This window comes from Penaeus vannamei, chromosome 12, assembly GCF_042767895.1.
Source record: "Penaeus vannamei isolate JL-2024 chromosome 12, ASM4276789v1, whole genome shotgun sequence".
NCBI classification, from domain to species: Eukaryota; Metazoa; Arthropoda; class Malacostraca; order Decapoda; family Penaeidae; genus Penaeus; species Penaeus vannamei.
In genome coordinates, this window is record NC_091560.1 from 35,686,817 (window position 1) to 35,701,816 (window position 15,000).

At 39.2% G+C, this 15,000-nt stretch overlaps 1 protein-coding gene across 1 annotated transcript in view; it reads right to left on the bottom strand.

Moving 5' to 3' along the window:
• LOC138863539 (uncharacterized protein DDB_G0286299-like) overlaps window positions 1–15,000 on the bottom strand; it is a 29,225-nt gene that overhangs the window by 1,809 nt on the left and 12,416 nt on the right. Inside the window, exons 5-15 of the mRNA XM_070127710.1 lie at window positions 14,087–14,225; window positions 13,680–13,989; window positions 13,425–13,554; window positions 13,124–13,196; window positions 10,643–10,782; window positions 7,617–7,740; window positions 6,190–6,329; window positions 1,779–1,913; window positions 1,082–1,222; window positions 861–984; window positions 45–190 (exon numbers count right to left, since the gene is read on the bottom strand). Of these exons, the coding sequence (XP_069983811.1) occupies window positions 45–190; window positions 861–984; window positions 1,082–1,222; window positions 1,779–1,913; window positions 6,190–6,329; window positions 7,617–7,740; window positions 10,643–10,782; window positions 13,124–13,196; window positions 13,425–13,554; window positions 13,680–13,989; window positions 14,087–14,225 (1,602 nt within the window). The remainder of the gene's footprint in view (window positions 1–44; window positions 191–860; window positions 985–1,081; window positions 1,223–1,778; window positions 1,914–6,189; window positions 6,330–7,616; window positions 7,741–10,642; window positions 10,783–13,123; window positions 13,197–13,424; window positions 13,555–13,679; window positions 13,990–14,086; window positions 14,226–15,000) is intronic.

The window sequence follows — 15,000 nt, forward strand, 5'->3', positions numbered from 1 at the left end:
GTTCTTGTACTTTGGCTGTTCTTGTGCTTTGGCTGTTCTTGTACTTTGGCTGTTCTTGTGCTTTGGCTGTTCTTGTGCTTTGGCTGTTCTTGTACTTTGGCTGTTCTTGTACTTTGGTTGTTCTTGTGTTTTGGCTGTTCTTGTGCTTTGGCTGTTCTTGTACTTTGGCTGTTCTTGTACTTTGGCTGTTCTTGTGTTTTGGTTGTTCTTGTACTTTGGCTGTTCTTGTACTTTGGCTGTTCTTGTACTTTGGCTGTTCTTGTACTTTGGCTTTTCTTGTGCTTTGGCATTTCTTGTGCTTTGGCTGTTCTTGTGCTTTGGCTGTTTTTGTGCTTTGGCTGTTTTTGTGCTTTGGCTGTTTTTGTGCTTTGGCTGTTCTTGTGCTTTGGCTGTTCTTGTGCTTTGGCTGTTCTTGTGCTTTGGCTGTTTTTGTGCTTTGGCTGTTCTTGTGCTTTGGCTGTTTTTGTACTTTGGCTGTTCTTGTACTTTGGCTGTTCTTGTGCTTTGGCTGTTTTTGTACTTTGGCTGTTCTTGTGCTTTGGCTGTTTTTGTACTTTGGCTGTTCTTGTGCTTTGGCTGTTCTTGTGCTTTGGCTGTTCTTGTGCTTTGGCTGTTCTTGTACTTTGGCTGTTCTTGTACTTTGGCTTTTCTTGTAATTTGGCTGTTCTTGTACTTTGGCTGTTCTTGTGCTTTGCCTGTTCTTGTGCTTTGCCTGTTCTTGTACTTTGGCTGTTCTTGTACTTTGGCTGTTCTTGTATTTTGGCTGTTCTTGTACTTTGGCTTTTCTTGTACTTTGGCTGTTCTTGTACTTTGGCTGTTCTTGTGCTTTGGCTGTTCTTGTACTTTGGCTGTTTTTGTACTTTGGCTGTTCTTGTACTTTGGCTGTTCTTGTACTTTGGTTGTTCTTGTACTTTGGCTGTTCTTGTGCATTGGCTGTTTTTGTACTTTGGCTGTTCTTGTACTTTGGCTGTTCTTGTACTTTGGCTGTTCTTGTGCTTTGGCTGTTCTAGTGCTTTGGCTGTTCTTGTACTTTGGCTGTTCTTGTACTTTGGCTTTTCTTGTACTTTGGCTGTTCTTGTACTTTGGATGTTCTTGTACTTTGGCTGTTCTTGTACTTTGGCTGTTCTTGTGCTTTGGCTGTTTTTGTACTTTGGCCGTTCTTGTGCTTTGGCTGTTTTTGTACTTTGGCTGTTCTTGTGCTTTGGCTGTTCTTGTGCTTTGGCTGTTCTTGTGCTTTGGCTGTTCTTGTACTTTGGCTGTTCTTGTACTTTGGCTTTTCTTGTACTTTGGCTGTTCTTGTACTTTGGCTGTTCTTGTGCTTTGGCTGTTCTTGTGCTTTGGCTGTTCTTGTACTTTGGCTGTTCTTGTACTTTGGCTGTTCTTGTACTTTGGCTGTTCTTGTACTTTGGCTTTTCTTGTACTTTGGCTGTTCTTGTACTTTGGCTGTTCTTTTGCTTTGGCTGTTCTTGTACTTTGGCTGTTTTTGTACTTTGGCTGTTCTTGTACTTTGGCTGTTCTTGTACTTTGGTTGTTCTTGTACTTTGGCTGTTCTTGTGCTTTGGCTGTTTTTGTACTTTGGCTGTTCTTGTACTTTGGCTGTTCTTGTACTTCGGCTGTTCTTGTGCTTTGGCTGTTCTAGTGCTTTGGCTGTTCTTGTACTTTGGCTGTTCTTGTACTTTGTCTGTTCTTGTGCTTTGGCTGTTCTTGTACTTTGGCTGTTCTTGTACTTTGGCTTTTCTTGTACTTTGGCTTTTCTTGTACTTTGGCTGTTCTTGTACTTTGGCTGTCCTTGTACTTTGGCTGTTCTTGTGCTTTGGCTGTTTTTGTGCTTTGGCTGTTCTTGTACTTTGCATGTTCTTGAACTTTGGCTGTTTTTGTACTTTGGCTGTTCTTGTGCTTTGGATGTTCTTGTGCTTTGGTTGTTTTTGTACTTTGGCTGTTCTTGTACTTTGGCTGTTCTTGTGCTTTGGCTGTTCTTGTACTTTGGCTGTTCTTGTGCTTTGGCTGTTTTTGTGCTTTGGCTGTTCTTGTGCTTTAGCTGTTTTTGTGCTTTGGCTGTTCTTGTACTTTGGCTGTTCTTGTACTTTGGCTGTTCTTGTACTTTGGCTTTTCTTGTGCTTTGGCTGTTCTTGTGCTTTGGCTGTTCTTGTACTTTGGCTTTTCTTGTACTTTGGCTGTTCTTGTGCTTTGGCTGTTCTTGTACTTTGGCTTTTCTTGTACTTTGGCTGTTCTTGTACTTTGGCTGTTCTTGTACTTTGGCTTTTCTTGTAATTTGGCTGTTCTTGTACTTTGGCTTTTCTTGTACTTTGGATGTTCTTGTACTTTGGATGTTCTTGTACTTTGGCTGTTCTTGTACTTTGGCTTTTCTTGTACTTTGGCTGTTCTTGTACTTTGGATGTTCTTGTACTTTGGTTTTTCTTGTACTTTGGCTGTTCTTGTACTTTGGCTGTTCTTGTACTTTGGCTGTTCTTGTACTTTGGCTTTTCTTGTACTTTGGCTGTTCTTGTACTTTGGCTGTTCTTGTACTTTGGCTGTTCTTGTACTTTGGATGTTCTTGTACTTTGGCTTTTCTTGTACTTTGGCTGTTCTTGTACTTTGGCTTTTCTTGTACTTTGGCTGTTCTTGTACTTTGGCTGTTCTTGTACTTTGGATGTTCTTGTACTTTGGCTTTTCTTGTACTTTGGCTGTTCTTGTGCTTTGGCTTTTCTTGTACTTTGGCTGTTCTTGTACTTTTGATGTTCTTGTACTTTGGCTGTTCTTGTACTTTGGCTGTTCTTGTACTTTGGCTGTTCTTGTACTTTGGCTTTTCTTGTACTTTGGCTTTTCTTGTACTTTGGCTGTTCTTGTACTTTGGCTGTTCTTGTACTTTGGCGCTTTGGCTGTTCTTGTACTTTGGCTGTTCTTGTACTTTGGCTGTTCTTGTACTTTGGCTTTTCTTGTGCTTTGGCTGTTCTTGTGCTTTGGCTGTTCTTGTACTTTGGCTGTTCTTGTGCTTTGGCTGTTCTTGTACTTTGGCTGTTCTTGTACTTTGGCTGTTCTTGTACTTTGGCTGTTCTTGTATTTTGGCTGTTCTTGTACTTTGGCTGTTCTTGTGCTTTGGCTGTTCTTGTACTTTGGCTTTTCTTGTACTTTGGCTGTTCTTGTGCTTTGGCTGTTCTTGTACTTTGGCTTTTCTTGTAATTTGGCTGTTCTTGTACTTTGGCTTTTCTTGTACTTTGGATGTTCTTGTACTTTGGATGTTCTTGTACTTTGGCTTTTCTTGTACTTTGGCTGTTCTTGTACTTTGGCTTTTCTTGTACTTTGGCTGTTCTTGTACTTTGGATGTTCTTGTACTTTGGCTGTTCTTGTACTTTGGTTTTTCTTGTACTTTGGCTGTTCTTGTACTTTGGCTGTTCTTGTACTTTGGCTGTTCTTGTACTTTGGCTTTTCTTGTACTTTAGCTGTTCTTGTACTTTGGATGTTCTTGTACTTTGGCTTTTCTTGTACTTTGGCTGTTCTTGTACTTTGGCTTTTCTTGTACTTTGGCTGTTCTTGTGCTTTGGATGTTCTTGTACTTTGGATGTTCTTGTACTTTGGCTTTTCTTGTACTTTGGCTGTTCTTGTGCTTTGGCTTTTCTTGTACTTTGGCTGTTCTTGTACTTTTGATGTTCTTGTACTTTGGCTGTTCTTGTACTTTGGCTGTTCTTGTACTTTGGCTGTTCTTGTACTTTGGCTTTTCTTGTACTTTGGCTTTTCTTGTACTTTGGCTGTTCTTGTACTTTGGCTGTTCTTGTACTTTGGCTTTTCTTGTACTTTGGCTGTTCTTGTACTTTGGCTGTTCTTGTACTTTGGATGTTCTTGTACTTTGGCTTTTCTTGTACTTTGGCTTTTCTTGTACTTTGGCTTTTCTTGTACTTTGGCTGTTCTTGTACTTTGGCTGTTCTTGTATTTTGGCTGTTCTTGTAGTTTGGCTGTTCTTGTACTTTGGATGTTCTTGTGCTTTGGATGTTCTTGTACTTTGGCTGTTCTTGTACTTTGGCTTTTCTTGTACTTTGGCTGTTCTTGTACTTTGGATGTTCTTGTACTTTGGCTGTTCTTGTGCTTTGGCTGTTCTTGTGCTTTGGCTGTTCTTGTACTTTGGCTGTTCTTGTACTTTGGCTGTTCTTGTGCTTTGGCTGTTCTTGTACTTTGGCTGTTCTTGTACTTTGGCTGTTCTTGTACTTTGGCTGTTCTTGTGCTTTGGCTGTTCTTGTACTTTGGCTTTTCTTGTACTTTGGCTGTTCTTGTGCTTTGGCTGTTCTTGTACTTTGGCTGTTCTTGTACTTTGGCTGTTCTTGTGCTTTGGCTGTTCTTGTACTTTGGATGTTCTTGTGCTTTGGCTGTTCTTGTGCTTTGGCTGTTCTTGTACTTTGGATGTTCTTGTGCTTCGGCTGTTCTTGTACTTTGGCTGTTCTTGTATTTTGGCTGTTCTTGTGCTTTGGCTTTTCTTGTACTTTGGATGTTCTTGTGCTTTGGCTGTTCTTGTACTTTAGCTGTTCTTGTACTTTGGCTGTTCTTGTACTTTGGATGTTCTTGTGCTTTGGCTGTTCTTGTACTTTGGCTGTTCTTGTACTTTGGCTTTTCTTGTACTTTGGCTGTTCTTGTACTTTGGCTGTTCTTGTGCTTTGGCTGTTCTTGTACTTTGGCTGTTCTTGTGCTTTGGCTGTTCTTGTACTTTGGCTGTTCTTGTACTTTGGCTGTTCTTGTACTTTGGCTGTTCTTGTATTTTGGCTGTTCTTGTACTTTGGCTGTTCTTGTGCTTTGGCTGTTCTTGTACTTTGGCTTTTCTTGTACTTTGGCTGTTCTTGTGCTTTGGCTGTTCTTGTACTTTGGCTTTTCTTGTAATTTGGCTGTTCTTGTACTTTGGCTTTTCTTGTGCTTTGGCTGTTCTTGTGCTTTGGATGTTCTTGTACTTTGGCTTTTCTTGTACTTTGGCTGTTCTTGTACTTTGGCTTTTCTTGTACTTTGGCTGTTCTTGTACTTTGGCTGTTCTTGTACTTTGGCTGTTCTTGTACTTTGGCTTTTCTTGTACTTTGGCTGTTCTTGTACTTTGGCTTTTCTTGTACTTTGGCTGTTCTTGTACTTTGGCTTTTCTTGTACTTTGGCTGTTCTTGTACTTTGGCTGTTCTTGTACTTTGGATGTTCTTGTACTTTGGCTTTTCTTGTACTTTGGCTGTTCTTGTACTTTGGCTTTTCTTGTACTTTGGATGTTCTTGTACTTTGGCTGTTCTTGTGCTTTGGCTGTTCTTGTACTTTGGCTGTTCTTGTACTTTGGCTTTTCTTGTACTTTGGCTGTTCTTGTGCTTTGGCTTTTCTTGTACTTTTGCTGTTCTTGTACTTTGGATGTTCTAGTACTTTGGCTTTTCTTGTACTTTGGCTGTTCTTGTACTTTGGCTGTTCTTGTACTTTGGCTTTTCTTGTACTTTGGCTTTTCTTGTACTTTGACTGTTCTTGTGCTTTGGCTGTTCTTGTAATTTGGCTTTTCTTGTACTTTGGCTGTTCTTGTACTTTGGCTGTTCTTGTACTTTGAATGTTCTTGTACTTTGGCTTTTCTTGTACTTTGGATGTTCTTGTACTTTGGCTTTTCTTGTACTTTGGCTGTTATTGTACTTTGGCTGTTCTTGTACTTTGGATGTTCTTGTACTTTGGATGTTCTTGTGCTTTGACTGTTCTTGTACTTTGGCTGTTCTTGTACTTTGGCTGTTCTTGTACTTTGGCTGTTCTTGTACTTTGGATGTTCTTGTACTTTGGCTGTTCTTGTACTTTGGCTGTTCTTGTGCTTTGGCTGTTCTTGTACTTTGGCTGTTCTTGTACTTTGGCTGTTCTTGTGCTTTGGCTGTTCTTGTACTTTGGCTGTTCTTGTACTTTGGCTTTTCTTGTACTTTGGCTGTTCTTGTGCTTTGGCTGTTCTTGTGCTTTGGCTGTTCTTGTACTTTGGCTTTTCTTGTACTTTGGCTGTTCTTGTGCTTTGGCTGTTCTTGTACCTTGGCTGTTCTTGTACTTTGGATGTTCTTGTGCTTTGCCTGTTCTTGTACTTTGGATGTTCTTGTGCTTTGGCTGTTCTTGTGCTTTGGCTGTTCTTGTACTTTGGATGTTCTTGTGCTTCGGCTGTTCTTGTACTTTGGTTGTTCTTGTGCTTTGGCTGTTCTTGTGCTTTGGCTTTTCTTGTACTTTGGATGTTCTTGTGCTTTGGCTGTTCTTGTACTTTAGCTGTTCTTGTACTTTGGCTGTACTTGTATTTTGGCAGTTCTTGTACTTTGGCTGTTCTTGTACTTTGGCTGTTCTTGTACTTTGGCTGTTCTTTACTTTGGCTGTTCTTGTACTTTGGCTGTTCTTGTACTTTGGCTTTTCTTGTACTTTGGCTGTTCTTGTACTTTGGATGTTCTTGTGCTTTGGCTGTTCTTGTGCTTTGGCTGTTCTTGTGCTTTGGCTGTTCTTGTACTTTGGCTTTTCTTGTACTTTGGCTGTTCTTGTACTTTGGCTGTTCTTGTACTTTGGCTGTTCTTGTACTTTGGCTTTTCTTGTACTTTGGATCTTCTTGTACTTTGGATGTTCTTGTGCTTTGGCTGTTCTTGTGCTTTGGCTGTTCTTGTGCTTTGGCTGTTCTTGTGCTTTGGCTTTTCTTGTACTTTGGCTTTTCTTGTACTTTGGCTGTTCTTGTACTTTGGATGTTCTTGTGCTTTGGCTTTTCTTGTACTTTGGCTGTTCTTGTACTTTGGCTGTTCTTGTGCTTTGGCTTTTCTTGTACTTTGGCTTTTCTTGTACTTTGGCTGTTCTTGTACTTTGGATGTTCTTCTACTTTGGCTGTTCTTGTACTTTGGCTGTTCTTGTACTTTGGATGTTCTTGTACTTTGGCTGTTCTTGTACTTTGGATGTTCTTGTGCTTTGGCTGTTCTTGTACTTTGGCTTTTCTTGTACTTTGGATGTTCTTGTGCTTTGGCTGTTCTTGTACTTTGGCTTTTCTTGTACTTTGGCTGTTCTTGTACTTTGGATGTTCTTGTACTTTGGATGTTCTTGTGCTTTGGCTGTTCTTGTACTTTGGCTTTTCTTGTACTTTGGCTGTTCTTGTACTTTGGATGTTCTTGTGCTTTGGCTGTTCTTGTGCTTTGGCTGTTCTTGTACTTTGGCTTTTCTTGTACTTTGGCTGTTCTTGTACTTTGGCATTTCTTGTACTTTGGCTGTTCTTGTACTTTGGCTTTTCTTGTACTTTGGCTGTTCTTGGACTTTGGATGTTCTTGTGCTTTGGCTGTTCTTTTGCTTTGGCTGTTCTTGTACTTTGGCTTTTCTTGTACTTTGGATGTTCTTGTGCTTTGGATGTTCTTGTGCTTTGGATGTTCTTGTACTTTGGCTGTTCTTGTAATTTGGCTTTTCTTGTACTTTGGCTGTTCTTGTACTTTGGATGTTCTTGTACTTTGGCTGTTCTTGTGCTTTGGCTTTTCTTGTACTTTGGCTTTTCTTGTACTTTGGATGTTCTTGTGCTTTGGATGTTCTTGTGCTTTGGATGTTCTTGTACTTTGGCTTTTCTTGTACTTTGGCTGTTCTTGTACTTTGGCTGTTCTTGTACTTTGGATGTTCTTGTAATTTGGCTTTTCTTGTACTTTGGCTTTTCTTGTACTTTGGATGTTCTTGTACTTTGGCATTTCTTGTACATTGGCTGTTCTTGTACTTTGGCTGTTCTTGTACTTTGGCTGTTCTTGTACTTCGGCTGTTCTTGTACTTTGGCTGTTCTTGTGCTTTGGCTGTTCTTGTACTTTGGCTTTTCTTGTACTTTGGATGTTCTTGTGCTTTGGCTGTTCTTGTACTTTGGCTGTTCTTGTACTTTGGCTTTTCTTGTACTTTGGATGTTCTTGTGCTTTGGCTGTTCTTGTACTTTGGCTTTTCTTGTACTTTGGCTGTTCTTGTACTTTGGATGTTCTTGTGCTTTGGCTTTTCTTGTACTTTGGCTGTTCTTGTACTTTGGCTTTTCTTGTACTTTGGCTGTTCTTGTACTTTGGCTGTTCTTGTACTTTGGCTGTTCTTGTACTTTGGATGTTCTTGTGCTTTGGCTGTTCTTGTACTTTGGCTTTTCTTGTACTTTGGCTGTTCTTATACTTTGGCTGTTCTTGTACTTTGGCTGTTCTTGTGCTTTGGCTTTTCTTGTACTTTGGATGTTCTTGTGCTTTGGCTGTTCTTGTACTTTGGATGTTCTTGTGGTTTGGCTGTTCTTGTGCTTTGGCTGTTTTTGTACTTTGGCTGTTCTTGTACTTTGGCTGTTCTTGTGCTTTGGCTGTTCTTGTACTTTGGCTGTTCTTGTACTCTGGTTGTTCTTGTGCTTTGGATGTTCTTGTACTTTGGCTGTTCTTGTACTTTGGATGTTCTTGTGCTTTGGCTGTTCTTGTACTTTGGCTGTTCTTGTGCTTTGTCTGTTCTTGTACTTTGGATGTTCTTGTGCTTTGGCTGTTCTTGTACTTTGGCTTTTCTTGTACTTTGGCTGTTCTTGTACTTTGGATGTTCTTGTACTTTGGATGTTCTTGTGCTTTGGCTGTTCTTGTACTTTGGCTTTTCTTGTACTTTGGCTGTTCTTGTACTTTGGATGTTCTTGTGCTTTGGCTGTTCTTGTGCTTTGGCTGTTCTTGTACTTTGGCTTTTCTTGTACTTTGGCTGTTCTTGTACTTTGGCATTTCTTGTACTTTGGCTGTTCTTGTACTTTGGCTTTTCTTGTACTTTGGCTGTTCTTGGACTTTGGATGTTCTTGTGCTTTGGCTGTTCTTTTGCTTTGGCTGTTCTTGTACTTTGGCTTTTCTTGTACTTTGGCTGTTCTTGTACTTAGGATGTTCTTGTGCTTTGGATGTTCTTGTGCTTTGGATGTTCTTGTAATTTTGCTTTTCTTGTACTTTGGCTGTTCTTGTACTTTGGCTGTTCTTGTACTTTGGCTGTTCTTGTGCTTTGGCTTTTCTTGTACTTTGGCTGTTCTTGTACTTTGGATGTTCTTGTGCTTTGGATGTTCTTGTGCTTTGGATGTTCTTGTACTTTGGCTTTTCTTGTACTTTGGCTGTTCTTGTACTTTGGCTGTTCTTGTACTTTGGATGTTCTTGTAATTTGGCTTTTCTTGTACTTTGGCTTTTCTTGTACTTTGGATGTTCTTGTACTTTGGCATTTCTTGTACATTGGCTGTTCTTGTACTTTGGCTGTTCTTGTACTTTGGCTGTTCTTGTACTTTGGCTGTTCTTGTACTTCGGCTGTTCTTGTACTTTGGCTGTTCTTGTGCTTTGGCTGTTCTTGTACTTTGGCTTTTCTTGTACTTTGGATGTTCTTGTGCTTTGGCTGTTCTTGTACTTTGGCTGTTCTTGTACTTTGGCTTTTCTTGTACTTTGGATGTTCTTGTGCTTTGGCTGTTCTTGTACTTTGGCTTTTCTTGTACTTTGGCTGTTCTTGTACTTTGGATGTTCTTGTGCTTTGGCTTTTCTTGTACTTTGGCTGTTCTTGTACTTTGGCTTTTCTTGTACTTTGGCTGTTCTTGTACTTTGGCTGTTCTTGTACTTTGGCTGTTCTTGTACTTTGGATGTTCTTGTGCTTTGGCTGTTCTTGTACTTTGGCTTTTCTTGTACTTTGGCTGTTCTTATACTTTGGCTGTTCTTGTACTTTGGCTGTTCTTGTGCTTTGGCTTTTCTTGTACTTTGGATGTTCTTGTGCTTTGGCTGTTCTTGTACTTTGGATGTTCTTGTGGTTTGGCTGTTCTTGTGCTTTGGCTGTTTTTGTACTTTGGCTGTTCTTGTACTTTGGCTGTTCTTGTGCTTTGGCTGTTCTTGTACTTTGGCTGTTCTTGTACTCTGGTTGTTCTTGTGCTTTGGATGTTCTTGTACTTTGGCTGTTCTTGTACTTTGGATGTTCTTGTGCTTTGGCTGTTCTTGTGCTTTGGCTGTTCTTGTGCTTTGGCTGTTCTTGTGCTTTGGATGTTCTTGTACTTTGGCTGTTCTTGTACTTTGGATGTTCTTGTGCTTTGGCTGTTCTTGTACTTTGGATGTTCTTGTACTTTGGATGTTCTTGTACTTTGGCTTTTCTTGTACTTTGGCTGTTCTTGTACTTTGGCTGTTCTTGTACTTTGGATGTTCTTGTACTTTGGATGTTCTTGTGCTTTGGCTGTTCTTGTACTTTGGCTGTTCTTGTACTTTGGCTTTTCTTGTACTTTGGCTGTTCTTGTACTTTGGATGTTCTTGTACTTTGGCTGTTCTTGTACTTTGGCTGTTCTTGTGCTTTGGCTGTTCTTGTACTTTGGCTGTTCTTGTACTTTGGCTGTTCTTGTGCTTTGGCTGTTCTTGTACTTTGGCTGTTCTTGTACTTTGGCTTTTCTTGTACTTTGGCTGTTCTTGTGCTTTGGCTGTTCTTGTGCTTTGGCTGTTCTTGTACTTTGGCTTTTCTTGTACTCTGGCTGTTCTTGTGCTTTGGCTGTTCTTGTACTTTGGCTGTTCTTGTACTTTGGATGTTCTTGTGCTTTGCCTGTTCTTGTACTTTGGATGTTCTTGTGCTTTGGCTGTTCTTGTGCTTTGGCTGTTCTTTTACTTTGGATGTTCTTGTGCTTCGGCTGTTCTTGTACTTTGGTTGTTCTTGTGCTTTGGCTGTTCTTGTGCTTTGCCTTTTCTTGTACTTTGGATGTTCTTGTGCTTTGGCTGTTCTTGTACTTTAGCTGTTCTTGTACTTTGGCTGTACTTGTATTTTGGCAGTTCTTGTACTTTGGCTGTTCTTGTACTTTGGTTGTTCTTGTACTTTGGCTGTTCTTTACTTTGGCTTTTCTTGTACTTTGGCTGTTCTTGTACTTTGGATGTTCTTGTACTTTGGCTTTTCTTGTACTTTGGATGTTCTTGTACTTTGGCTGTTCTTGTACTTTGGCTGTTCTTGTACTTTGGCTTTTCTTGTACTTTGGCTGTTCTTGTACTTTGGATGTTCTTGTGCTTTGGCTGTTCTTGTGCTTTGGCTGTTCTTGTGCTTTGGCTGTTCTTGTACTTTGGCTTTTCTTGTACTTTGGCTGTTCTTGTACTTTGGCTGTTCTTGTACTTTGGCTGTTCTTGTACTTTGGCTTTTCTTGTACTTTGGATCTTCTTGTACTTTGGATGTTCTTGTGCTTTGGCTGTTCTTGTGCTTTGGCTGTTCTTGTGCTTTGGCTGTTCTTGTGCTTTGGCTTTTCTTGTACTTTGGCTTTTCTTGTACTTTGGCTGTTCTTGTACTTTGGATGTTCTTGTGCTTTGGCTTTTCTTGTACTTTGGCTGTTCTTGTACTTTGGCTGTTCTTGTGCTTTGGCTTTTCTTGTACTTTGGCTTTTCTTGTACTTTGGCTGTTCTTGTACTTTGGATGTTCTTCTACTTTGGCTGTTCTTCTACTTTGGCTGTTCTTGTACTTTGGATGTTCTTGTACTTTGGCTGTTCTTGTACTTTGGCTGTTCTTGTGCTTTGGCTGTTCTTGTACTTTGGCTTTTCTTGTACTTTGGATGTTCTTGTGCTTTGGCTGTTCTTGTACTTTGGCTTTTCTTGTACTTTGGCTGTTCTTGTACTTTGGATGTTCTTGTACTTTGGCATTTCTTGTACTTTGGCTGTTCTTGTACTTTGGCTTTTCTTGTACTTTGGCTGTTCTTATACTTTGGATGTTCTTGTGCTTTGGCTGTTCTTGTGCTTTGGCTGTTCTTGTACTTTGGCTTTTCTTGTACTTTGGCTGTTCTTGTATTTTGGCATTTCTTGTACTTTGGCTGTTCTTGTACTTTGGCTTTTCTTGTACTTTGGCTGTTCTTGGACTTTGGATGTTCTTGTGCTTTGGCTGTTCTTTTGCTTTGGCTGTTCTTGTACTTTGGCTTTTCTTGTACTTTGGATGTTCTTGTGCTTTGGATGTTCTTGTGCTTTGGCTTTTCTTGTACTTTGGCTTTTCTTGTAATTTGGCTTTTCTTGTACTTTGGCTGTTCTTGTACTTTGGATGTTCTTGTACTTTGGCTGTTCTTGTGCTTTGGCTTTTCTTGTACTTTGGCTGTTCTTTTACTTTGGATGTTCTTGTGCTTTGGATGTTCTTGTGCTTTGGATGTTCTTGTACTTTGGCTTTTCTTGTACTTTGGCTGTTCTTGTACTTTGGATGTTCTTGTACTTTGGATGTTCTTGTGCTTTGGCTTTTCTTGTACTTTGGCTTTTCTTGTACTTTGGCTGTTCTTGTACTTCGGATGTTCTTGTACTTTGGCTGTTCTTGTACTTTGGCTGTTCTTGTACTTTGGATGTTCTTGTACTTCGGCTGTTCTTGTACTTTGGCTGTTCTTGTGCTTTGGCTGTTCTTGTACTTTGGCTTTTCTTGTACTTTGGATGTTCTTGTGCTTTGGCTGTTCTTGTACTTTGGCTGTTCTTGTACTTTGGCTTTTCTTGTACTTTGGATGTTCTTGTGCTTTGGCTGTTCTTGTACTTTGGCTTTTCTTGTACTTTGGCTGTTCTTGTACTTTGGATGTTCTTGTGCTTTGGCTTTTCTTGTACTTTGGCTGTTCTTGTACTTTGGCTTTTCTTGTACTTTGGCTGTTCTTGTACTTTGGCTGTTCTTGTACTTTGGCTGTTCTTGTACTTTGGCTGTTCTTGTACTTTGGATGTTCTTGTGCTTTGGCTGTTCTTGTACTTTGGCTTTTCTTGTACTTTGGCTGTTCTTGTACTTTGGCTGTTCTTGTGCTTTGGATGTTCTTGTGCTTTGGCTGTTCTTGTACTTTGGATGTTCTTGTGCTTTGGCTGTTCTTGTGCTTTGGCTGTTTTTGTACTTTGGCTGTTCTTGTACTTTGGCTGTTCTTGTGCTTTGGCTGTTCTTGTACTTTGGCTGTTCTTGTACTCTGGTTGTTCTTGTGCTTTGGATGTTCTTGTACTTTGGCTGTTCTTATACTTTGGATGTTCTTGTGCTTTGGCTGTTCTTGTGCTTTGGCTGTTCTTGTGCTTTGGCTGTTCTTGTGCTTTGGATGTTCTTGTACTTTGGCTGTTCTTATACTTTGGATGTTCTTGTGCTTTGGCTGTTCTTGTACTTTGGCTGTTCTTGTACTTTGGCTGTTCTTGTGCTTTGGCTGTTTTTGTACTTTGGCTGTTCTTGTACTTTGGCTGTTCTTATGTTTTGGCTGTTCTTGTACTTTGGCTGTTCTTGTGCTTTGGATGTTCTTGTACTTTGGCTGTTCTTGTGCTTTGGCTGTTCTTGTGCTTTAGCTGTTTTTGTGATTTGGCTGTTCTTGTACTTTGGCTGTTCTTGTACTTTGGCTGTTCTTGTACTTTGGCTTTTTTTTTTCTTTTTTTTTTACTTTGGCTGTTCTTGTACTTTGGATGTTCTTGTATTTTGGCTGTTCTTGTGCTTTGGCTGTTCTTGTACTTTGGCTGTTCTTGTGCTTTGGCTGTTCTGCTGCTTTGGCTGTTCTTGTGCTTTGGCTGTCCTTGTACTTTGGCTGTTCTTTTGCTTTGGATGTTCTTGTACTTTGGCTGTTCTTTTGCTTTGGATGTTTTTGTACTTTGGCTGTTTTTGTGCTTTGGCTGTTCTTGTGCTTTGGATGTTCTTGTGCTTTGGCTGTTCCTGTGCTTTGGCTGTTCTTGTACTTTGGCTGTTCTTGTGCTTTGGCTGTTCTTGTACTTTGGCTGTTTTTGTACTTTGGCTGTTCTTGTGCTTTTGCTGTTCTTGTACTTTGGCTGTTCTTGTACTTTGGATGTTCTTGTACTTTGGCTGTTCTTGTACTTTGGCTGTTCTTGTGCTTTGGCTGTTCGTGTGCTTTGGATGTTCTTGGTATTTGGCTGTTTTTGTACTTTGGCTGTTCTTGTGCTTTGGCTATTCTTGTATTTTGGATGTTCTTGTACTTTGGCTGTTCTTGTGCTTTGGCTGTTCTTGTACTTTGGCTGTTCTTGTACTTTGGCTGTTCTTGTACTTTGGCTGTACTTGTATTTTGGCAGTTCTTGTACTTTGGCTGTTCTTGTACTTTGGCTTTTCTTGTACTTTGGCTGTTCTTTACTTTGGCTGTTCTTGTACTTTGGCTGTTCTTGTGCTTTGGCTGTTCTTGTACTTTGGCTGTTCTTGTACTTTGGCTGTTCTTGTACTTTGGCTGTTCTTGTACTTTGGCTTTTCTTTTGCTTTGGCTGTTCTTGTACTTTGGCTGTTTTGTGCTTTGGCTGTTCTTGTACTTTGACTGCTCTTATACTTTGGCTGTTCTTTTGCTTTGGCTGTTCTTGTGCTTTGGCTGTTCTTGTACTTTCCTTATTGAATATGAATAAAAAAGTGAATGGATAAGTGAATATATAGATTGATGAATAGGTATATATGTATGTGTAAGCATATAGATTGGTATATGAATTTAAATAAAATGATGGTGATGATAAAAAAATGATATTATTGATGATATAAATAGTTGTAAATAGTAATATTGTTAATGGCAATGGAAATAGTAATAATGATGATAATTATGATGAACAGCAACAATAATAATAGTAATAACAATAATAACAACAATAATGATAATAATAACAATAATAACAACAACAATAATATTAAAAACAATAACGATAATAACAACAATAATAATAACCACAATAATGATGATAATAACAACAATAATAGTAACAACAATAATGATAATGATAACAACTCTAATTATAACAACAATAATGATAATAACAACAGTAATGACAACAACAATAACAAAGACCGATACAGCTGGTGCTTTGAATTTGGCTGCTCCTTGATCTTCCTTGTTGAATATAAATAGAAAAGTAAATGAATAGGTGAATATGTAAATAAATAATTGAATAACCATATATGGATGCATGATTATACAGATTGGTATATGAATAAAAAATGTTAGGAAAATGAAAATAATGCTGATAATCATGATGATAATAATTATAATAATATTAGTAAAAATAATAATAATAATAATAATAATAATTATTATAATAATAATAATAGGAATAATAATAAGATGATATAGATGTCTTCATCACTGGCATAATCATTCTATAACTGTTTCAGATA